At 41.2% G+C, this 24249-nt stretch overlaps 1 protein-coding gene across 1 annotated transcript in view; it reads left to right on the top strand.

The window, feature by feature from the left end:
• LOC118420763 (GTPase-activating Rap/Ran-GAP domain-like protein 3) overlaps nt 1–24249 on the top strand; it is a 96474-nt gene that overhangs the window by 39031 nt on the left and 33194 nt on the right. The window contains 2 exon segments of the mRNA XM_035827738.1: nt 12454–12517; nt 17259–17333. Of these exon segments, the coding sequence (XP_035683631.1) occupies nt 12454–12517; nt 17259–17333 (139 nt within the window).

Consider the following 24249-nt stretch of genomic DNA (forward strand, 5'->3'; position numbering starts at 1 on the left):
ATTGATTCGATTTTTTAAAGATTTGTAATATATCTAACGAAACAAGGAAGTGAAATATACAAATACAAATGTAGAAACAAAAACATTTACCTCCAGGTTCTGTAGGTTTATATCCAGTTGCGTTCTTGGCCATTTACTAATTCCTCATGTACAAAGGTCCGTTCCTAGATCCTGGAAAATCATCGTCCTTCTCCAAGTTCGTTCGTTCGTTTTCCAAGTTCAAACCCACTTGTGCCCCATGGCGGGTTTGCCCTCGGGGAGAGTAGAAACCCCCAGGGCGGGCCTGGTGCTTACACAGAAATTTGGCCACTACCATCGGTTAACTATTACTTATTCGCACAGAGTCGATTTATTAGCTCCCCTCTCTTCTCTCATCTATCTGTTCTGACCTGTCCTACCATCACTCCTGCTTATGTAACCGACGGGGACAGACTATCAAAACCACATGCCCATTGATCATGTCACTCTCTGAGCGAGCCGCCTCTGTCGACCGTCTCAAGAGGGCACAAGGCACTGTCTTTCTCAGACGTCTATAGAGTGCTGATCAGCAGGCAAATGCCCCTGCGTCATGAATTTCGGAGGTTTCCATATGGAGCCAAGATGTGACAGAACCCTAACTTGAAATAAGATACAGTGTAAATCCAGATCAAAATTGTTGTTTGTTTGTTTGTTTATTCTTTATTTAACTAGGGTAAAGCATGTCGCACTAATCATGACAAAGCAGAGGTTACAGTCGGGGGAGGGGTGACATTTATATGTTAGTAGAATGGTGTAGTGAGCCGTATTTTTTTTTTTTTATTGAACAAACACATGAAGGCAAAATAACAGACAAGTAGCGGCCCACTCAAGTTAAGACAACTTATTTCGGTGCCGCTATTTAAAAGAAAATAAGAATAACATATGATTGACAAGATGCAGTAAATCTGTGCAAATGGTATACTAGTGTATTGACTGATGGAAGCGCAAGTCCTAGTACCTCCCCCCCCGGAAATATAGGTCACGAAAAAAAAAAACATGGTTATAAATGGCCAGTTTGCACAATGAAGTTCTGAGTTGAAGACATAATCAAACAGTTTGTGGAATAGTTGCAAAGGGAAGTACCAAAAAGTAGTAAATATTTGAGTTTACCATCAGAGAGAGAGAAAATATCTAAAAGATGTCCTACGATCCTAGAAAGTTTTATTTTCTAGTTTTAAAAGCCGTATTTTGTTCAGCTCAGACCCAAGTGGTCTAAGCTTCGATCCTGTCACCGGTGTTGTGCCCTTGGAAAAGGCACATTACACGACTCTCCGTCACTCAGGTGAAAATGAGAACTTAGCTTCGGCTCGGACTCGGATTGGACGTTAAATGGAGGTCCAGTGTTTGAGGACAGCCACACCTTGCGCGTGTAAAAGAAACCACACGCTTATCGAAAAGAGTAGACCGGGTCTTACCCCGTGTGAGCGGATCAGTTAAGTCTGTCACGGGCTATGCAGCCTGCCCTTTCCAGTACAAACCTGGTGTGTTACACATGCGACAGTTACCGGATGTGCAATACAAACAAACAAACAAAGTAGTAGACACGATTTCTTCTTCTCTTCGGTCGCGGTTGTAGGCAGGCGTAATGAATCCTGGACAATACCCCCCTCCCCCGGCTCTTGGGGAGAATGTAATTGTGTGTTGGGCCTCCTATCGGCTTTTTTGGAACTGCAGGGATGGGTTTTGCTCTAGAATTCAAGCATAATAACTCAACAACGAGTTATTGGGTCGTCATATTTTTTTATAGATATATAGATATATTAAATGACGATTTGCATGGTTAGATACAAATCGATATCTAATTTGCATAATTGATAAGTAAACTTAACAAATCCGCTACACTTCATACCGGGACTCATAAACATGTGATATATGTAAAATATCGCTATAAAAACGGTTAGGATATTAGTTGTGGAACTACAAGCACTGTTGTGTCCTTCCATGATCATGACCGGCTCGGGTTTGACATTGTTTTACTTTCATTGTTCCATACGTGTGTGAGGCAGTGTTGTGATAGAATATTTTATTCTGTACATATTTACATGGATTCACGACAACACTTTTATTCCTTTTACGTACAACAGCTCTTGACTAGTCCTTGCGCCAGGCCCTCTACCCCCTGGTCTGTCTCTCCTGACTTACTTGCCTTACTTCTAATCTGAAATCTGCAGGCCGGTTAAATCCTTCCAGATGACTCCGTCACATGGTTCTAAAAGGAGCCGTGGTTTCTTGCCCGGTCTGTGTTGTGTCTCCTTTGCGTTTGATGTAAAGAACGATTTCATACCGTCTTTGCCTAACAGTACAGCCACGTTCTATCCGTTGTTACCTCCATAGAAAATGGAGGCAGTGTTGTTTCGGTGTGGCTGTGCGTGTGCCTGTGTTTCCAGATATTTGTGTTCCCAGGTTTTGTGGTCAACGTAACTCCCTGGTATGTGACCTTGGTATTGCAGAAGAATTTTTGCTTTTTGTATCTTTGTCCTGGGTGTGAGGTCTTGATATTTTGGTGGCAAATAGCTTTTGATGTGAGGAAGAAGTTGTGTAGCCCCCCACCCCCATCCCCTCCCTAGCAGCTTCTTCTGCGGGGGCATTGTTCTTAAGCATTTTAAGGGGTGTAACGACTACAGTTCTGCTTTAAACGTCCTTAAATATCTATATTATCAAGCAGAAATAATGTTCGATCACTGGATCCTTTGTTCTTGTATACAGTTTATCCACATAGATAATATTCACACAAACAGAGCTATATGACACAGATATTACCAAGATAATGACAAGTCACCAGGACATTAATCCTTCAGAACAATCTTACATTAGGACATTGCGTTGTGTTAACTACAAAACAGAGTTACTTCAGACAAATGTCACCGGGCACTAACAGTGGACTGCCCTTCCTTGCACGAACTGTGGCCTCATATAGAAATAAAAACGAAAACTTTGGGGGAACATATGAGGATTTATGTGCCAGCATCAGATATGACAGACTCTGATGAACTCATAGAACTAAAGCTTTGTAAAGTGCCCTGTTGTATGTACATTTACTTTGCAAGTTGATCACTATCATCAATAGATATTTCTTGATAGTATTAACGTAATACATGAAAAAAAAACACGAAAAGAATCTAAAAAAAATCTCCCATTGATTCAATATTTCAAAGATTTGTAGAACATCTAACGATACAAAGATGTGAGCTATACAAATAGATAGAAACAAAAACATTACTTTTCCAGGTTCTGTAGGTTATCCAGTTGCGTTCTTGGGCCATTTACTAATTCCTCCTGTACAAACGCCCATTCCGTAGATCCTGGAAAAATCATCGTCTTTCCCCATGCGTTCGTTCCCCAAGTTCAAACCAACTTCCCATGTACGGGACCCATGGCGGGTTTGGCAGCAGGACACAGAGCTGATACATGGCTTCTCTTTACCGATCTTGCTGGCGGGCACATTATTCCGGGAACACCCAGACTGGGTTGTTTGTATTGCTTAAATTGCAGTAAACCGCCTCATGGCGTAACACATCAGGTTTATACTTCATTCAAACCGGGAGGAACCCTTCTCTTTTCGATAAACGTGATGGGTTCTGTATCGGAGCTTTGTGTGTAGTGGTTCATGGTGGGGTTTATTTCACGGTGTTTAATTATGTTTTCCAACAGGAAATACATTGTTGCTGTATTCTTCTTGTTTTTTTTTTAAATCTCTTCAGGTTCTTCTGTCATGTTTGAACACCTCTATCACTTGATATAAGTCGAAAACAAACGAACGGAAGTTAATGATTTTGGCACGTGGGTAGTTTGATCAGAGACGAGTACGACGTATTACTATTATTACTCTAAGTCGCACATAACTTGCATGATTAATGAGGAAACGAGTACATGCTACGGATGTAATACTAGGAGTGAAGGTAGCTATAGGAAAGGTGCATATAACGCACAATGTTAATATGTGACGCATTTTCACAATTGATACAGATACTTGTTATTTCCTTGAATGGTACATGTACATGGTCGGAACGCGAAAACCCGTTTTAATGTAAAAACCACCACCACCGTCATTACCTTCCCACCAATGTGTTGTCGACGCGGTGTTCATATGGTGTTAGTTATGGCCTCATACCGGACTTTTGTTGTCTAATTTAAAATAACGCTTCATTATGCAACTTTTATTAAAAAACAGTTCTGCTGGAGATGTTTTAATTTCTATTGCAAGAGCACTTATCCAGTAATCAATACAAAAAATGTCCCCAAAATCCGACCGACTATAACTGTACGTAAATACTATCCACAAAGAGGGGTTTTCCTCTCGTGAACCGCTGACCGCATTACTCAGGATAAACAAACGTACACGTCCGACACTCGCACGAATGCCGAAACTTTCCTTCCTGATTCTGTCAAAATACATAACCTTTCATCTCAAATCCTTTCAATATGACATGGGGGCGATAAAAGGCAATTTATCATCCACGGTTTCTGGGCCAAATTTATATTTTGGTAGGGATTCCCACTCGGAGTAATACAGGAACGAGACCTTATGTCTCACCCAACGACTTCGTGGAAACAGGTTGTCCCCGTTCTTATCTACTGGACCTACTACCTGTTCCCGCTTATCGCTGATCAGTTAGATGTTATCTCTGCTATCTGTACTGCTGTCACACTGTTCCTACTGCCATCAATCGTACGGGGTGACTGTTAGCGGCTGGTGCGTTACCACGATGGTGTTTTTTTTAAGAGTACAGTGAAACTCGTATTTGCTGTCTTGGTTATTAGCATGCAAGACCCACTCAAAGAAAGTCAAGGGTCCAAAATTATAGCTCTACCCATCACTGATGACCATACTCAGAAAGCGACACAATCAGCGAGAGGCGAGGACTAGGGGTATGGGAATGGGCCATGGATGGGAAGGTCCCGATCTGATCGGTCAGGGGCCCACCTAGACCCACGTGTAGGTTCAGGGAGAGAAAGCAATAGTACCACAATTTGCATGCACAATAATTGAACTACATACTGTAAATGCAGAAATGTTTGCGGAGCTTGAGACGGGAGGGAAGTTTTGTCTCCCCGCAAGCTGACAGGATATGTTGCATGCCCATACGTTTTGAAAAAAAAGTCGTGACACACCACAGGCTACGAGTATAAGTATAAGGTATGAGTGCACCGGGGCTTGAGACGGGACGGAATTGTGCCCCCTGCCCAATTGCACAAGAGGAGAGTATTAGAAGAGGATATAACGTTATGATCTAAAACTAGAATTTCAATGTTTTAGCTCAGAGTGGCCCACGCACGCGACCGTACGTAATCGGGTCGGCGTTCAGGACGTGTATCGGAAGGTCTCGGAAATTACTAGGGGTGGGTTCGGTTCAGGTTCAAATAAAGGATCATGTCCAGGTCCGGACCTGAACCTGGTAGGTCACCACCCCCATCCCCCAGCAGCTTGCTCTACGGGGGCATTGTTCCCTTAACTATTTTAAGGATGATAGCGAAACAGAATAACGACGACTTTCCATCATATTTAGTATGCAGGTAGTTTAGTTAAATGTGTACGTAATAGCATGGTGATTAAGCAAATTATAACTTGATTTCAATAATTAATGACGAGAATCTGTTATTGGCTATTTATACAGTGTATGCGATTCAACTGTGGCGGTGTGTTCACACGCAGCTATTGTACTAGGTAAGACTTTGGTACTTTGATCCCGCGGCTACTGCTGGTGGAGTGCTTGTTGTAGTGAGACAGACGAAAAGCCTCGGCCGTGATGCGTTTGATATGACACGTCTTTGACAAATTCCAAACTGCATCCCTCTCTGTATCTATCCATGCTAATTCAAAGCGTTTATGTTGCTAGACTCCTTCACCGGCCTCTCTGGGGGCCTACGCTACCTTGTCCAAGGCTGTGTTACAGTGTGTAAATTGACCTCACCTTACATCACGCATGACGTCAATATAACATAGTACAGACACTTTTTTATCAGAGTTAAAAGACAGTGATGATTACTTGCACTTTACGTCATGATTTCTAAAGATGACGAGCAAATTTAGACTACAACACTTTTGAACACAGTTATACGGTAACCAGTCCAGCTACTTACTTCGGTTAAGACTTCTCAATACCTACTTCAACGAAAAAGTCCAAACCGTACCGCCGTTACCTTCTTACTAATTCTCACGTCGCCAGTGTTTTTTTTAAAAACCACACTTTTTTCATCTTACTCATCTTACATTCTTTAGATGTCCGATGACGGTAGGGTCAATAATTTCTTCTGTATGCGAGGGGATGGGGCGACCCTGACGACTAGATCGATGAAAAGGTGGACTGACTCACCTCTGTTGAGTGACTTTTGACAGTGAAGAACTGAAACTGGGTCAGAGGGATTCAGCCATTTAATGAGAAAACGGGGCCGCGTCTTGTACAGGCGGTGCTGTGGCGTACCACTTATACACAGGAAAGTAGGGACAGTCAAGTAACGGAATGAATCAATGGTATTCAGTGTGTATTCCTACCCAAATGTGGCCAAATGCAGTATCTTTAACAAAAGAAACTACGATTCCATTGTCATATCAACAGTTTATCAAAGGCGTTTAGAATCTTTGTAGGGATCCACAAATGTGTTCCATAAAAATACACTCTTATTGAAAACTGTTGGTACGTAGATGTGGACATTAGCCCAATCCGTGTGCGTTCTAAAATTTAATTAAAGTACAACTAAACCTACCTGTACTAAGACTAAAGGATAGGGCTATGTGAGATGGAAAACCTGAAGATACAGCGGTCGTTAGCCTTAATGTGAGTGTATTGTAACGATCGCCCTTCTTTAAAATCGTAGGCATACATAGACATGATAGCAAATAAAAGTACATAAAAACGCGATAATCAACACTATCCCTCCATGCCATCTACTGCAATTACTTTCAGCTTCTGTACCTTGTCCACTTAAAACCTTAATCCTGCTTCTATTTGATGTGTCCCCGATAATTGGTCCCCTCTGCTGTAATCCATTTCTGGAGAGGTTTTCCCGATTCGGGGATTAGCTGCCATCACGACTGTGTGCGGTGATTTATTGATATCAATGAGTTTCTTTCTACTGACCTCAATTCCACATCTCAGGTTCATTTACTTGAAACGTCTGGCCGTTTCGAAAGTCTATCTAGCTGTTTTTAGTAGCTGCTATGGCATTACCTGGATGTCTAAATTCATTGACTTACGTCTGTAGTTGCGTCTAGGTACGTTTGTTTGGCGTCTATGTGGGAAAGGGAAAAGTAGCCATAGGGGCAATGAGCTCTTACCCACTGTGTCTAAGGGCGCGGTCATATAGGTCGTGCGATCGTGGTAAGATTTTGATGCCATAGGATTTTTAAGCAAGCCGTGACAGAACCAACCACCGAAGATAGCATTTTGTATACCAAGACAGTTGAACTTTGCAGGTGACGTACAGTTTTGTCCTCCAAAATGCCCGAAGGTAGCGATCGTACGACCTATGTGACTGCGCCCCACTGCACGGTTTTTGGGAGGCGGAACCCCTCCCTCTGTATTAACCACCAAAGTTGGGTACCCATTATACAGTAGGAGGGGGTGAGGAAAGTGGTGTTAAGTACATTTTATGGACAAAACGTCTAGCGAGGAATAACAAGAATAGAACAAGTGACCTCGTGCTCATTTGGCCTTTACCAGGCTCTCCAGGTCACTTAAAAATAGCAGAAATTGGTCAAATAGACTGAGAACTTACCAGAGAAGTTTGTTGGCCAAAGTGTACTCCTCGGCCAACCAAATCCTCAGGCGTGTTTTCTATCTAATTGACCAATTTCTACTATTTTGACCTGGGGAGCCTGGTAGAGGCTAGTGCTCACTGTCCTGACCACTAGGCTTAGCACGACGCAACTAGTGCATATATGCATATGGGGCTGGTGGCAAATACTCAACTGTTGAATTTATACCATGAGCAGAATGCCTGGGTTTTCATTTCGATCAAATCACATTTTATATATGCAATCAGCATCCCAGGCCACCATGTCATTGACTACTGACCCGTATGGTGACCTCTTGTGACATTACTAATATATCTGGCAAAAATTCTGATCGATATCTTCTCACCAAACGTGAAGGCAGTCAGACGTCACCACTTGAATTTCCCTTCAGTCTAGCAGAATTTAACAACGTATAAGACATTGATTGGGTGTCTATGTCTAAAAAAACTGATCATGACGTCACAGATGGTATTATCACCAAGCACAGTAGGTGCATCTTTGCTGGATAGTTTTAAAGAACATTTGCAGATACATGTGCAAAAGTTAGGTGTGACGGGTCGTTTAGTGCACGTCACATGCCTGCGATGCTGGTGTGTTACACCGAAGGGCGGTTATACTAGCTATATAAATTTTAGATACAAATACAGATACAAGCCAGGTCGCTTCCTTTGCCATCCTTCTTATACTTTTACCCTCTTCAATGTTATTCACCCATGCGTTAGTTTATATCTTAATACTTACTAGTAAGATATTGTAAAAAGAGCTATTCACCTCATATAAGACATTTTGTTTTTGATTTAACATGTTAGAACACGTTTCTTAATAAGAATTATCATTAATTAGTAGTAATATCATTCAATCTCACAATCGTCATAAGGTGTACTTTGTTCAAGAAGATTATCTTGGCAGTTGAGACCCGTACCTCCTTGTTTATGACCTACATTACAAACTATGTTTACCATCCACCCCGGTGTTGCAGCACACACGTCCCCCGTGAATTATTGGCCCTTCCTTCTGTGGACTCGTGCTCTTCACGAGAAGCCTCGTGACGTCACGGCTGGTATTTACAGGCCCTTTAATTGGAGACAGGGGACGTACCCGGCTTATCGCAGCTAATTAGGCATAGGAAAAAAATGTTGTGTTTCCTGTTTCCCGACCTACTATAGAAAAACCTAAAGACCCTATAGACCTAGCCTTTTTGGGGGTGGGCAGCGGACTCACTCACTCACTCACTCACTCACTCACTCACTCACTCACTCACTCACACACTCACTCACTCACTCACTCACTCACTCACTCACTCACTCACTCATGATCACTCACTCACTCACTCACTCACTCACTCACTCACTCACTCACTCACAGTTAGAATTTATATTCAGCCTATTTCCAATTGAAGCAAAAACCCTACTTGTTCTATCTGATGAAGAATAAATGTATCTATTATGCACAAAATCTAAGTTTGACTTTGAAAGACAAGTGTCCTCATGCATTTCAGTTTACTTTGTTCAACTGTATTGTAATTTGTCTACCTAAAGTTTTTGCCGGCCTAAAAAAATTACAAGAAAAAAAGATAATCCCTACCTACCGACCCAATTTTTTTTCATGACTGAAACAGAAAACACAAGATTTTTTCCTTGGCCTTATTGGTACAGAAGCTACTCTGCAGAATGTGCTCCTAATGTGGGACCCGGGATTCGACATGCGATAAGAATAGAAACAAAAATAAAGAAACCGTCTTCCTGTTTTGAAGGCTATAAATGTTTTCCACGTGAGACTAACATGAAGATATGACGGCTTGTCTTCCTGTTTTCAAGGGTCTAGACTGTGTCATTGACCGAAATCTGTGCCAAGTCTTATGTCATTGCAGCTTATATAAGGAGTACAGGAAGAGACCTACTTTCAAAATACGATTATATGGTTGCTTCCTATTTTCTTGAGTTTCTTGAAGTTAACACATCCCCGTTCTTTACCAATTTATGTATTTTCTATTACAATTTAGAGGGCTAGATAACGGATAAAAATTTCCAATATGAATTCATATTGCTGGACACGTTCGTCACTGCATTGGTGTCCAGCTTACCAACAGCTCGCGCTTACATCGATTGTAAGCTACTAGTAATGTAAGTCAGTCTTCGACTGCAAAATTGACATAAGACGTGGTCGGACTATTCACTGCTTGACAAAAAATCCTTAATACAATACAGGTAAAACGTAGGAGCAATCACTACCGTCATTTTTCTATTTTGCCTGAATTTACATAGGGCCGATTAAACTACCATGTCCCACCTCGACCTTACACCTTAGACTTACACCACGATATTTAAAAAAACTACATCCTTTGAAAAATGATATCCTTTAACATTTCAATGCACCACAAGGTGTTCAATCTATCGTTTCACGGTACTAACTAAAGCTAGATATGTGGAGAGGGGGCTACGTGGCCTATTCTCTTGACCTGTTTTGAGGATTAGTGGTACGACACAGGTAGAAGTAATCATCAGGCATTCCTTCATCTCTATTATCCCTCCTCTCTCCGGTCACAATAACCCCCGATGTTCCGTTTGCCATCAAACAACACCCGTCTGCTGCCCCCTTCAGTACATGGTACTTTCATAAGGTCAGACTTGTTGTGGTACTCAGGACGCACTGAACGGTGTTAGCTATTGTAAACAAACATGAATTAAAATTTCCCCGACTAGATATAAAGGCCAGACATTGCATCTTGTTAACAAAGAGAGGAAGAGCAGAACTATGCGGCGGTTCAGGTAGGGTATTTAGCAGACGTATACAGTGCCGAGGGTGCCAGCTATAGTAAAAAGACATAGATTAAACTTCCCCCGACCTAATCATATAAAGGCGAGGTATTGTATCTTGTTTGGAATATCATAGGGAGGCAGAGTAGAGCCATACGGCGGTTCAGGTAGGGTTTTTAGCAGTCTTATACATTCTACAGTACTGTCATCTTCTTTCTCTGTCTTTGGTGTTGAATCAAAGGTGATGTCAAAAAGGGGGACGCCTGGAGGGCATAACATTTCACTATCAAGCATTCAACCAATGTCGACCAAATCTCAAATCGTTTCATCTGTTCGTCTAAGGGATAAGAATACTTGTAGTTTTCTTCATTCGATAGAATACTGTCCTTTTTTGTTCTGTACCCGGTACTAGTTCTAGGGTGTTTACAAAGAAGGCAAGCTGAAAAAAGGATCAACTGATGTCCACCAAGTCTTGAATCGCTTTATCCGTCCACGTTAGGTATTTTAGTAGTCGTGTATCTTTTTTGCTTTGTACATGGTGAAGAATCAAAATTGGGATCTACACGTACGAGGATGATTTTCGAAGTTTATCTTAGATCATAATAAAGGAGTATCCTTTCAGGGCAATATCAATATTCGCCAAATTCTAAAGAGTAAACGTCATTCTAGGAATGACTTAACGTTTGTCTCACAGCTGCGCACCGGTGCCGGTAGTGTGCTATCCTTAGTGCTGCATTTAGAGTAGGATCTACTCATATATTTATGAGGATGGTATAAAAAAGATGGTTCCATTCGGACATAATAAAAAGTACAGTACAAGCCACTTGATTGCACGGCCTATTTGCCAGTGAATTTCGTGCAATTATCTGGCTGGTGCAATAATGCGAAGTTGTCCAGCTGTACAGCACAGGTTTGGGATTTTGGGATTCCGTGCAGTTAACAGAAGTGTGCGTTAATCCGCTATGCAATTAACTGGCTTCTACTGTATAATCAAACTTTCTTGTCTTTGACTGTAATCTATAAATCACTTTTCATCAGTATCCAAAAGATTTTGTATAGTTATGATTATTTAAGATGCAACTTATAAATTCGTGCTTATCTTAAAGACATGCGTCTATGTTGTGCTGTCCCTGGTGCTGAATTCAAAGTAATATTTGAATTCAAAGTAATATTAAAAAAATCTTTGTATAACGCTTTGCGCAGTTTTTAGTCGTAAAGATTGATTAAAGAATAGATTCGTATCAGGATTTAAGACCAAATTTCTTGAGTGTGACGAATTGACAACATGTGTGCTCAGAAAAAAAACTCCGTTTCGCTAGTTGTCGTTCTTGTCGCGTTTTATTAGCGATATACCAATATTCAAGCAAGGGACAACATGTATAATGCATTCTGCGTTTCATACAGATGCGTAGCAGCACATTGTATGGCATGTCCGTAGAATGGTACATTTTGCCAGGTGTAACGCGTACTTATTATGCACATCGCTACATTGTCAAAATGATACAATTATGAGTTCTTCCAGTCATAATATTATAGATCCAAGTCTGCATTTCAAATGTCAGAAATCCATTCCTGTTTCACAATGCGGATAAATAGGCAACTTGCAGATAACAGTTCCACAAACAACTAGATAGATTTGTGAACGGTCAAACGTTCTAGACAGCGCTGTTATTCTTTCTTTTGGTTCAGTCGCTTACGAAATAAAGTGGGTGCTATCTTTAGCGGCTGTTCGTTTGCAAATCATCTAGTCGCTTCAGTAAGTATCATTTTGCGTATTTGTTGGCATTTTACAACAGGACACTGAACATTTTAACATCTTATTAACTATGTGTGTAACATTCATAATCTTCTTCTTACCCTCTTTTTACCTTCAGTGGCGTAGTTTTAGTCTCTCCGTCCACATAGTTTTCATTTTCTAACATAATTTCTTTTTTGTGATTCTAGTTGCCAAAATTCGGACTCCAGAAGAGGCGCCTTCAGCAGAAAGCACTACGGCTCTGTGGAACTGGTCAGTATGCTATATGCATTTTGATAAGTGTTACATGTATTGATACAGTTAAATCTGTAATTATCAATAAGTGGCCTTAGATAAAATCACAAACTACCCTATTTTAAAACAGAAATGGGGGCATTGTAGATTTTGTACACATTGGAAAGGGAGGGTATCATAGGAAACTAACAAAAAAAGGGAGCCAATAAAGTGAAATGAAGCTTACAGTCGTTCCTATTAACCTACGGAATAGAAAAGCCAAAAGTTGTGTTTATTGGGACAAAATTATTAAAAGCTATTGCAGGAATCAAGGGACGGAAACCGACTAAGTCATTGAAAGACCTTTTGAGCTTCCCCTTGCCATTTATCAATGTCATGGTTGTTTTCTATGTTTTGGAGAAACATCTCTAAAACTGATTTACTTCCTTTCTACATCTATGATTTACTTATGATCAACCAGAATCAAAATTGATAACATTTATATGCCATTTGTCCTGAACTGAAAAGGCTCCGTAACATTTAGATTAACGTTAACGTCAAACCTGATTTTCCAATTTATCATGTTGGCTTGGTGACTGAACAACACGTCTTTGGCGCGTACATATTTCATTCTTTAGTCAACGGATATCAGATTGAACAAATGATGTGTTGATGTCAATGTTGATGGCGTTGTCATAGTAACCGGCGTCGCCGCAGGTGGGTTGATATTGACCAGTCCCTGCCTCGGGTGGTTGCTATTTATGTGTACTGGGGGTACTAACCTCCATTGGCATCACCCTTCTTACATTGCTCTGACAGAAAACAGAACTAGTAGATACTAGTATAGAAAAGGGTAGATTCTGTGTACCAAAAATGTTTCAAAAATTTGAGTTGTGGCTCTCTTTAAACCTTGCTTCTACCCGGCCTATATAATTCTAACAAAATTACAAAATAAAGCATTTGAAATATAGAAAAAGGTAGAATCTATAGAGTGTTTCAAAACAATTGAGGTGTGGCTTTCTTAAAACCTCACATAGTCTCTACAAACAGGAGTCTTAATGTTTGCGTCAATCGGAAAATCATCATAACCGAAAAGCACTTTGGCTGTATGGTCTAGATACCTACTTGAATATCTAGCCATACTCTAGTGTGGTTAACATAAATATAAGGAAAGTATTGCAGTTTTAAACCACCATAGATACCCTGTCATAGATAAAACGAATATACCCGCGTCTAGGTGAAATAGTGTTAAGCAGCGTCAAACAAGAAACTCTGTCCAACAAGTGTTCGTGCCTAACCTCCAGGCAGAATGTGCCGGTGGCATAAGAGAACATCAAAGCTGGGCAAGGAGTATAGCCGAATCATTGGCCACTGGTAATATCAATCTGCCGTCACTGAGAAAGCAATGGTGCTGCTGCCCCTCCCCGTGGCATATTAGCGGCTATGCTAATCTATGGTGCTAATACTTTTACCAGCACTTTATATCTGTACTGGGACAGTGACAAGTTCAGTGACCGGTGGCCAGCTGACTCCCTTTGGCCGACTGTACTCCTTGGCCAGCTTTGATACTCCGAATGAAAGCTCATCTGTGTTGGTAGATTCCATATTGAAAAAAGTTTAAGCTTGGATACTATCTTGTGCCACTGATAAATTTGCTTGAGATTAGTTCAAAGCAGCGGTTTTGGCTCAAGAAAGAAAAATGACTGTAAATGAAAGTAGTTTGACCACCTTTGCCTCCCACCCTTTTTATCGTGGATATATTTAGCTGCCACATCCGGATGTTGATGGGTTCCTCCAGCGTGGGACTCGAGTTGAGACGAAGCGGGCATGTTTCATGTGGTAACCCGTGGGAGGACGGCTTTCCTTTCTTAACCACCATAGCGGCAGCTTATGCATAGGAAATCAAATTATATTCAAAAGCTTTCATAAAGCTCTCGCGTCCGGAACCTCGGCTCTTCTAACTTTTAAATTCCCAAATGCCTCCGCAAGAGATGTCTAATTAAACAGGCAGACATTCTTGGAAGCTCTTACCATTCAAGGCGAAGTTCAAAGACATGCATATCTCGGCTTCCGTCCTTCTGAATAAAGAACAGGATGTTGCAAAAATAGAACAAGGCAATTCTGGCTGCATCCCGGAGAAACTTGGTCCCACAGCAATAAGCGAAAGACATTCAAATTACTTATTCGTAGTTTGAGACTTCTTTTCCGGCACTTGTGATTGATTGGAAATCTTTATTAGGACAGAATTTTGCTGGAATCAGTCACTACTTGGAATAGTTCCAAAATTTATCCAAAATAAAATTTAGAAAGACTAATCGCTACAAAAATAGATGGAAGCTTCGTCTGTGATATATCAGGTTGTCACGGACGAAGATGCATCGACGGAAGTACGGTGAAGTTCGTTTTACCTCCGGGACTGAGTCTCGCTATCTCTGTCTGGGTTGGAGTGTTCGCAACGGTAACTCAAGATCGTGTTGATGGGTGTGTTTCAACTTTGGCATCTTTCCATTTTGGCATGTTTCAATGCATTTTGGCATAGTTATTGAGGTCCCGAAAAACCATAGCAACCTGTTTTTTTTTACATCAAATTGTTGCTTGCTTGGTACAATTGTACTTGCCTGTGTATATGCATGTACTTGTTTTTATTACTAGAATTAGAAATGATCTGCAAGGGAAGGCATTGGTCCAACTTTAAGAAGTCGGTGGAGGTCATGGACATTTCACAACAAAGTTACAATCTGTAGCAGCAACGTTTGTATAGTGTTGAGTAGCGGAAACTCCCGGTTTGGGGGGGGGGGCGCTCGTGCACGCTTTGACAAAACGCGGATGTTGACCTTTTCTGTCGGATAGGTAAAAGGCCCTGTTTCTGTGTTACACAAGGTAGTGTGAGTGTATGAACTCTAGTACACTGATTCACCTGCTCCGTAGATTGTTTTGCTCTGATTGACACAGCAAGCCACCGGAATATAATTTAGATTTGTGGATTTTCTAGCCTTAGACTTGATTAGCGGTTGCTAAGAGTAACCTTTCAACGGGCATATTTCGGTAACAAAGCACAATCGCTTAATGTAGTTTGCAGAGTGAAGGGTAACATTATTTAGGTGTTACACAAAGTAGTGTGAGAGTAAACTCTAGTACACTGATTCCCCTGCCGCGTAGATTGTTTTTGCTCTGATTGCCACAGCAAGCCACCAGAATATACTTTAGATTTGCGGATTTGTTAGCTTTAGAGTTACTTAGCTGTTAGTTAAAGGTAACCTTTCAGCTGTTATATCTCGGCAACAAACCACTGCAGTTTGTGGAGTGAGGGGTAACCTTGCTTCTGTGTTACACAAGGTTGTGTGAGCAAGCACATCATATGAGAGCGTATGAACTCTAGTACACTGATTCCTCTGCAACGTAGATTGTTTTTGCTCTGATTATCACAGCGCGCGCACAAGTCACGCTTCCAACTCCCCACGGGATTCACTCTACTGAATAATTAGGCTATGCAGATTCGATTATACGGATGACATCCTCGTGGGCATCAATGTTCTACATGTCATGAAAATATCGAAGATGAATTCCACTTTGTTATGAAATGTCCTTCCTACAGTAACGAGAGAGAAACATTGTTTTAGGAATATTAGAACCAAAACACACTTCTCTCTTACTGGTACACAGAACGATATATTCCATACTCTGCTATTATGTTCATCTTATATATCCGTCTACGTAGGTCAGTCTCTTTATACTGTATTCCAAATACGAGACCAGATCACTCATACATGACTGTACTATTAACGATAATATTTTGTTGTTCTGTATGTAGCCCCGTAGTAGTATTGTCTGTATAGCCATTAGTTGTTGATGGATGCCATACATTGTACCCTTATACGATTGTTGAGCAATAATATTCATTCATTCATTCATTGTTCGCCCGTTCCCACCAAAAATCCAGGCCATACTGTAAATCATACAAAGCAGCTACAAAATGAAAATATATATCCGATTCGTTAATTGCAGGTGAAAATCATAAAACGATAGTACTAAACTCGTAAAATAGCAAGAGACAATTGCAAATTAAAGATGGAGATGGGATAAAACAATAATGAAGAATCTGTTGTTTGGAATACCATACTCCGTGTATTTAGCTTTCCTCAACGCTTAGATGTCATTATGAAGACGAACAATGTATTTTCGAAGATTTTAAAAACATTTTTGCACTCTTGTCTCGGTTTTGGGATTCTCAGACGATGCCAGCAATATACTAGTAATGTAATTACTATGGCCTTGTCATCTGCGGAAGAAAAACAAGACAGACTTCCCCCGTACGGCTCGGAATAGAGCCACCCACGGAACATGGACAGCACATCCATCAACAGGGCGATCTAACGGGCTCCCGGGAACCAATCAGCGCCGTCGAGACACACACGCGCACCAAGTATGGCTTTGAACGGACGGCGCTTCGTATTCATTATTCCGGTTGGTTGGCTGATTGTTCGCCACAAAGGAGGGGACAGAAATAGCCCGTCGTTTTGCTTATAAACAACGCATATTCCGGGGTGCTTTGGGTAGTCCTATCGATCTGACAGGTGGAAGTAACTCTTTCAGTGCGCCAGAGCGCTACAGCTAGCAGCCGCTCACTGGTCTCTCCGGCCTCTACCGCCCTACACAGCCGGCTAGCGATATTCAGGGAAGGGGTTGCAGCTTCAGGTAGACTCTAGGAAGACTCCTTGTGTTAGAAGAGAGAGATTAAGGCGTTGTTCTGACGAGAATGTCGTTTCTTGTCCCCATCAAGCTGATCTCGTGCACGGCGGACGGGGCGGTGCAGGGTGCCGGCCGCTTCCGGGTCGAGAACGGCGAGAACAATGAGGTGGGTTCGGTCTGCTTATCTATCAGTTGTATACGTTAAAACCCTGGCTGTTGTATATCAGTGTGTTGGGGGATAGAACTGACATATAGTTACAGGAATGAGAACCCTGTCTGCTGTATGTTTTGAGTATATAATTGACATGTGGCTATTGGAATTACAACCCCGACTACAGTTTTTCAATGTTTGGGTGGATATAATTGTCCTGAGTGTGTAGTTACAGAAATAAGATTGCAATATGCAAGTTGCTGTATTTCAATGCTTTGAGTATGTAATTAAAATATTGTAAGAAGAATGACGACCTGGTTGCTGTATCCCAATGTTTTGGGAATATAACTGAATTGTTATTGATACGAAGCCGTAAGAATGGTATTCGTGATTTCGAAGCAGATGAATATATGGGTAGATTGTGTTTCAATTATCATGACTTACAACCGTCTAAAAAAATACAAAATCAACAGGACGGTAAAAAATTACGCTTGCACGGCCAAGGCATCGTCAGACCGGCCAGCTATTAGCATGTACATGCATGGAATTGGCATGTTATGATTTTTGTGCCACCGCCTTTGTGTCGGCTCATGATTTATGCATGACGATAAGCAACTTGTGGCGCCATCCCAGGTATGAGGCTGTTGACATTATGACGACATCTGAATGTTTAACACGGTCGGGTATGTGCAAACAGTTCTAGCATTGTGTTGAATCCGTATACGTCTGTATCTGTATCTAAATTTTTATATAGCCGGTATAACCGCCCTTCGGCTCAGTAGGCACGCAGCGCGGCAGCAGCTGGTTATATTACAGTGATCAACCTGTCACGCCTAACTTTTGCAAATGATCTTATGATTCTACGAGGCTCAAAATACCACTTGCATATTCAGGTTACTGCAGGTAAAATTGAAACTGTGCAGGTATTTCTGATGTCTACCTGCACCTTACCTGTACTGGTACATGTACTGGGTTTCATGTCGTATGATGCAGGTGTATGTGGATTGTTATTAGCTGAATTGCTATTACCACAAATAAAGTATAAAAGAAAAAGTAGCAACGGTTCCTGAACAATTTTAGTATTATCCATACTTCCTAAATTCAGAGTGGTGCAGGTAAAATTTGTCTGGTGCAGGTAATTTTCAAGCAGGTATGCAGAAAAAATGTGCCGATATTGGGAGTAGTCTCACGCGCCGCCGCAGATTGATTTACCGCCTTATGCATATATACCGGCATGACGTGTCCGCTTTGTTCCGCCTGTTGGTTATAGAAATGAATAAGGTTTTTAGAAGCCACTAGTATAGTGTCCGTCGGGGATTGAGTGAATTAAGCAACACCAAAGCAAACTGCTAAATTACACTGAAAAAAAATATATATATTACACGTCGTACATATACTGGCGTGACGTGTCCGCTTTGTTCCGCCAGTTTGCTACCAAAATGAATAGGGTTTTTAGAAGCTACTGTAAATGCAGAAACTTTCGCAGAGGTTTTATATTCACGGCTTTTGCGGTGGTTGCTGACTGTACCACAAACTTAAAACCACCGCTAATATTCATAATACAGTATGCGACTACAGTGCAGCACTGTAAATAAGTTCGCGGGATGGCGCTACCGCGAATTCCACCGCGAATACTCCATTTTCTCGCTGCCGCGAAATTAAATCCCCGCAAACTTAATGCATTTACATTATAGTGTCCGTCGGGATTGAGTGAATTAAGCAACACCATATGCATAGCAAACTGCTTGGCTTTAGTCCCATCACGAATTTCTTGTCATACGTGCCGTCTGTGATAATGAATGGTTTATTCAACATTGATATCACAAACAACACATCATTCTTGCAGTCATGGGACTGAATTGCGGTGAAGATTTAATAATATTTACATGGACACAATTATCGTACACACTACTGCCCAGTATAAAGGGTTGAAAAGTGGAAATTATTGAATCCTATAATTCACAATGAGGTTAAAACCTGATATTGTAAACGCTGATCAAAATATATTTGCGTATTGACGAATCCATACCACCCCCTAGTATGGTACATTTTAATCGTGTACCGCTGGTTACCGAAATGAATAACGTTTTAGAAGCTATAGTGTCCGTCCGGGAATGAGTGAACTAAGCAACACCATAGTAAACTGCTTGGCTTTAGTCCCATCACGGACTTAAAGTGCCTCTGAAAGTGTTTTTCTTGTTATGACATTCGTGCGGCGTGTGCGTATTGACGGATCCATACACCACCCTACTATCATAGTATCTTTCAATCGTGTGCCGCCCTGGTAAACACATGTTTTACTGTAGATAGACACACCGCCATATTTACATTTCCGTGTTGTGTTACACGTATTCTCGTCCTTTGTAGTAGTGGAGTACAGGCTTAAATCGTCGCCAGGTTCTCTCCGTGCTCACCCCTGCCCTGTTGGGTCCATTTTCTACACCTTACATGGTATCTTTCAATCGTGTACCGCCCTGGTAGGAACACTTTTAACTGTAGATAGGCACATCGCCATATTTATGTTTCCGTGTTCTGCTACACGTATTTCTGTCCTTTGTAGTTGTGGGGGCACAAGCTTTAATCGTCAACAGGTTCGCTCCGTGCTCACCCCCGCCCTGTAAGGTCGGCTTTGTGTGCTGCAGAATACAGATCTGATCTAGATAAGAATGTCGTTAGTATGAAGCTGACGAAAGCAGCGGCTCATATTCACGGCAGGTAAAACCCGTACGTGTATATCCTGACAAGAGCTACCCCTGTACTCAGGTGTTGGGGAAAAACGTTGTTTTTCCGTCAATAGAATAATTCATGATTCATCAGTGACTCTTCAAAACACGTTAAACATGTTCCTCCATATCATTAGGTGTCTGCTCAGTACATCTTGATCACGGAATGGCCTAGTCAAGTTTTCTCGCGAGAAATGTAGACTTACTTATACGTGACTGATGAACCTCTTCAATGTTGTTTTTCCGGATTTCCGAACGACTCTAGCAAAACCTGCCGACCCTATATAGCTAGTTCTTTATGGGCCGGCCACTGGAATACGTAAGGGACATCAAATTTGAATCTGACATGTAAGTGATGAATAGTATAACAAGTAGTCTTTAATTTTCTTAAAAGACTTCCCGTATGGTACAAATGATATAAGAATGCATTTCCTTGCCCAGTTTTTCATCATACAATGTACATATCTGTCTTCTTGTATCATGATGTTAAACATACTACTGTCCTGGTCCAGGAAAAATGCAGTATCAAACTGTTTTGCTGGATCACATTGGCTGAAATGTAAAAACAGCAAGGAAAATAAAGATGCGACAAGAATCCCTACCCACCTACCGACGCTATTTTTAGTAGTAAAGTATCGATAAAAACACTGCATCTCTCCAGACCTAATGTCTATGCAAGACGGAAGCAGTGCAAATCCTGGGTAGGAAGCGGGGGGCTTAGTCACACGGGTGGATCGATGGGGCATACGCACTGCGTGTTTCCGGTAGTTCTACTCTTGGATCAAAGGCTACTTTCGTGCTGTAGAACTTCTCTATGCAGTGCACTTAGCTTACGGGGAACAACATGCAATAAAAATTATTATCATTATTTTGGCACCATTAATGGCGTTTTGTAGGGTTAACCTCAGGGTTAGGATTAGGGTGGACAGGTGTTATTCAAAATACAATCAAATGAACATCCTGTCAATAGTGCTCCAACATCTTATGGTCAGGTACATTCTGGTAAAAGCGACGAAATATTCCTCTTAATAACCAACCAAATAATCAAACTGGTTTATTCATAAAAAGAGACTTGCAACCAGATACTGAATTACGGCCTTAAAAATAAAATAAAATCATCATACAACTTTACATACAACTTCATGAGCTAAACCTTCTTCAAAATGTTAGAACCGATTTGAACAGAGCTATATAACATCGACGCTTCAGTAGCTTTTGCACCCCTGAGGCGGCTATAAAGTTAACCCTCTCCTGTAATACCTCTTACTCATCCCCAAATCACAAAATCTATAGATTTATGTACATTCTGTCAATGGTACCAACATATTTCTGTCAATAACCTCGACCTTCTTCAGATATTACACCGACAAAAATCCTATTTCAGAACCGATTTAAACAGAGCTTCCTATAGCATCGGCACTTCAATAGTTATGCTCCCCCGAGGCACGTATTAAGACAAGTTAACCCTCTCATGTAATACCTCTAACTCACCCCCAGATCACAAGATCTATAGATTTATGTAGAATTACAAAATCGTTGTAGGTCTTGCATCCATGAATGAATGATTGAATTTTTACCGAGCGAATATGCGATTAGTATTAAGGGCTCTATTGTACCCAAGGGAATGTCAGAACTATGCTGCTGCTTTGTTTCCGGTCCACGTTTTTAGTTCGCGTTATATAAATACACAAAGTGTTATTTCAGTTATTATTCCTGTGGTCTTAACACGTGTAACATTCATACATCATATATGTACATAAGAGAAAGGTTGACTTAGCATAATCACGATGCATTAGATATGAAAGATACATATCTAGACTAACGTGTTTAACATGAACTGTTCATTCAGCACCAAGCATAGAACAAAAAAACAAGGAAGACACATAAGAGGAAGGTTGACTTGGCATAACAGTAATGCATAAGATATGAAAGATACACAACTAGGCCAACATGTTTAGCCATAGCTGTTCATTCAGCATCTTGAACAAGAAAAGAAAAGAAATCATATAAGAGGAAGGTTGACTTGGCATAACAGTTATGCATAAGATATGAAATATACACAACTGAGCTAACATATTTAAGAATAGCTGTTCATTCAGCATCTTGAACAAGAAAACAAGGAAAACATCACATAAGAGGAAGGTTGACTTGACATAACAGTAATACATAAGATAGGAAAGATACATATCGAGACTATCATGTTCAACAATAGCTGTTTATTCAGCACCAAGGCTTGAGCAAGAAAACGAGGAAGTCACGCTCCCACGCACCGACAACCATCCATCCATCATTCCCTTATGTAGCGCACTCGAAGCGGGCGGAAATTGGTTAATGACGGTGGGGGTGAAGATTTGGAGACGTGTGGCGTAATCGCCAGCGCTTTAGGCTAAGCCCCGAGAGGTCCCGAGTTCGAAACCTGCCATGTCATCGATCTTGTGCTTTTGGGAAAGGAACTTAACACGAAGAAAGAAAGAAAGGCAAAAAACGAGGAAGTCACGCTCCTACGCACCGAGAACCATCCGTCATTCCGTATATATGTAGCGCACTCGAAGCGGGCGGAAATTGGTTTATGGTGGTGGTGTAGACTTGGCGGGTCTTGTTGAGGGAACCACCTAGTAATAATGCCTATCGCTATCAGGGTTGGGAAACCGGCCAGCGGAAAGCGATGTAGGGCGGCGTGAAGGTATATGTACACTGCACGGAAGAGTTAAAAGGTTAAAGTTGCCTGTGCATCTGTGCAAATGCTTATGAGTGGCGCCCATCTCCATTTCTGTGTGTAGCCCTTGGGCCACGTATGTGTGTTTAACTTCCATACTCTTCCTTATTAGTGCTGAGTGATAAACAGAGAAAGCAGCATATACCATTCTTAAAGTCTTTGGTTTGACTCGATCGGCCGGAGGTCGAACTCACAACATACGGAATGCTAGGCGAGCATTCTATCCACTCTGCCATTGCACTGGCTGCACGGAAGAGTGCCTGCATAGAAATGTAAAAGGCAGTCTAGATAAGGAATTCATGAGACACAACAGGCGCGTGATGTGATAAGTTTGTCTCAAGACACGTAAAGCAAAATGCTCAGATGATTTTGTCGTCATGATTGATTCTATGCAGAAGTTTTAAAGATGTCGGCTTTTAGGTTCAAGATAATGGCTGTTTTGATGTAAATCCCAGTACTTAACATTTGTCAGTGCTCTAACAACACCATGCTTTTAAAAAGACATAGTACGTTAGAGTAATTGTAGTCTATGGTATTGTTTATTTATATATTTTTATTCATTTAACAGGGCTGAAATAAATCTTATCATAAACCATGTGCTAGATAAAACCATGCAACTAAGATTCCAGAAGGGCCTTGGCAATTCTCTATAATAACTATGCCGGCCAACATTTGTAGTGACACTGCGTACGGAACCCCCTGCCCTCTGGCCTCCCATGGACTTCAACGTGACTAAAGCATATCGGGTCTCATTATCTGACTCAGACTCGCCAAGCCGTTATTAATGATAACAACTTCTTTTTTTTTTACTGCCTGTGGGCTTATTGAAGGTAGTATGAAAGGATGCAGAAGTAATGTAACACAGTATACCAAGTGCCTACTCGTGTCAAAATCATGTATCTAAATTCTAGGCATAAGATTTGACTTCTTTTTCTTAGACCTTGGAAGATAAAGGACCCCACCTGTTCCGAAATGCGTGAGTTCTGTAATATCATTTAAGAGGAGAGTAGTTTTAATTTTGGTTGTAAACGTCGAAATATTAGGATTAAATTTTGGTGGCCTCCTTATAGAGTTAATTTCTTCCGTTGCCGTAAAAAGTTTAATTTGAAACAAAATATGCTTCGTCTTCCATGATGTTTGACGTGTAGTATTTAAATGTAAATTTTCAGCCTACGCGTACATTTGACCATGTACGTAGTCTCATCGCAGCCTTTAATAACGGGCGTATTGATCGTCCCTGTTGTAGACGTGACTGTTGTTCATTCGATCCCTTAAATATTTGATGAGAAAAGAGCGAGGAATGCACGTCGTCGCTTTATAGGTCAAAGAAATCAGAAGAACGCAGGCCAGAGTACAAGCCGATAGAATACAGAACAGACAATTTGACATTTGGACCATGGATAGATTACGGAGTGACAAGTGAGGTTGTTGCCTTCTATCCAAGAAGTTTCAGATCCTACAAAAAAGAAAGAGAAGAGACACAACTGCGATC

Source organism: Branchiostoma floridae, chromosome 8, assembly GCF_000003815.2.
Source record: "Branchiostoma floridae strain S238N-H82 chromosome 8, Bfl_VNyyK, whole genome shotgun sequence".
Lineage (NCBI taxonomy): Eukaryota > Metazoa > Chordata > Leptocardii > Amphioxiformes > Branchiostomatidae > Branchiostoma > Branchiostoma floridae.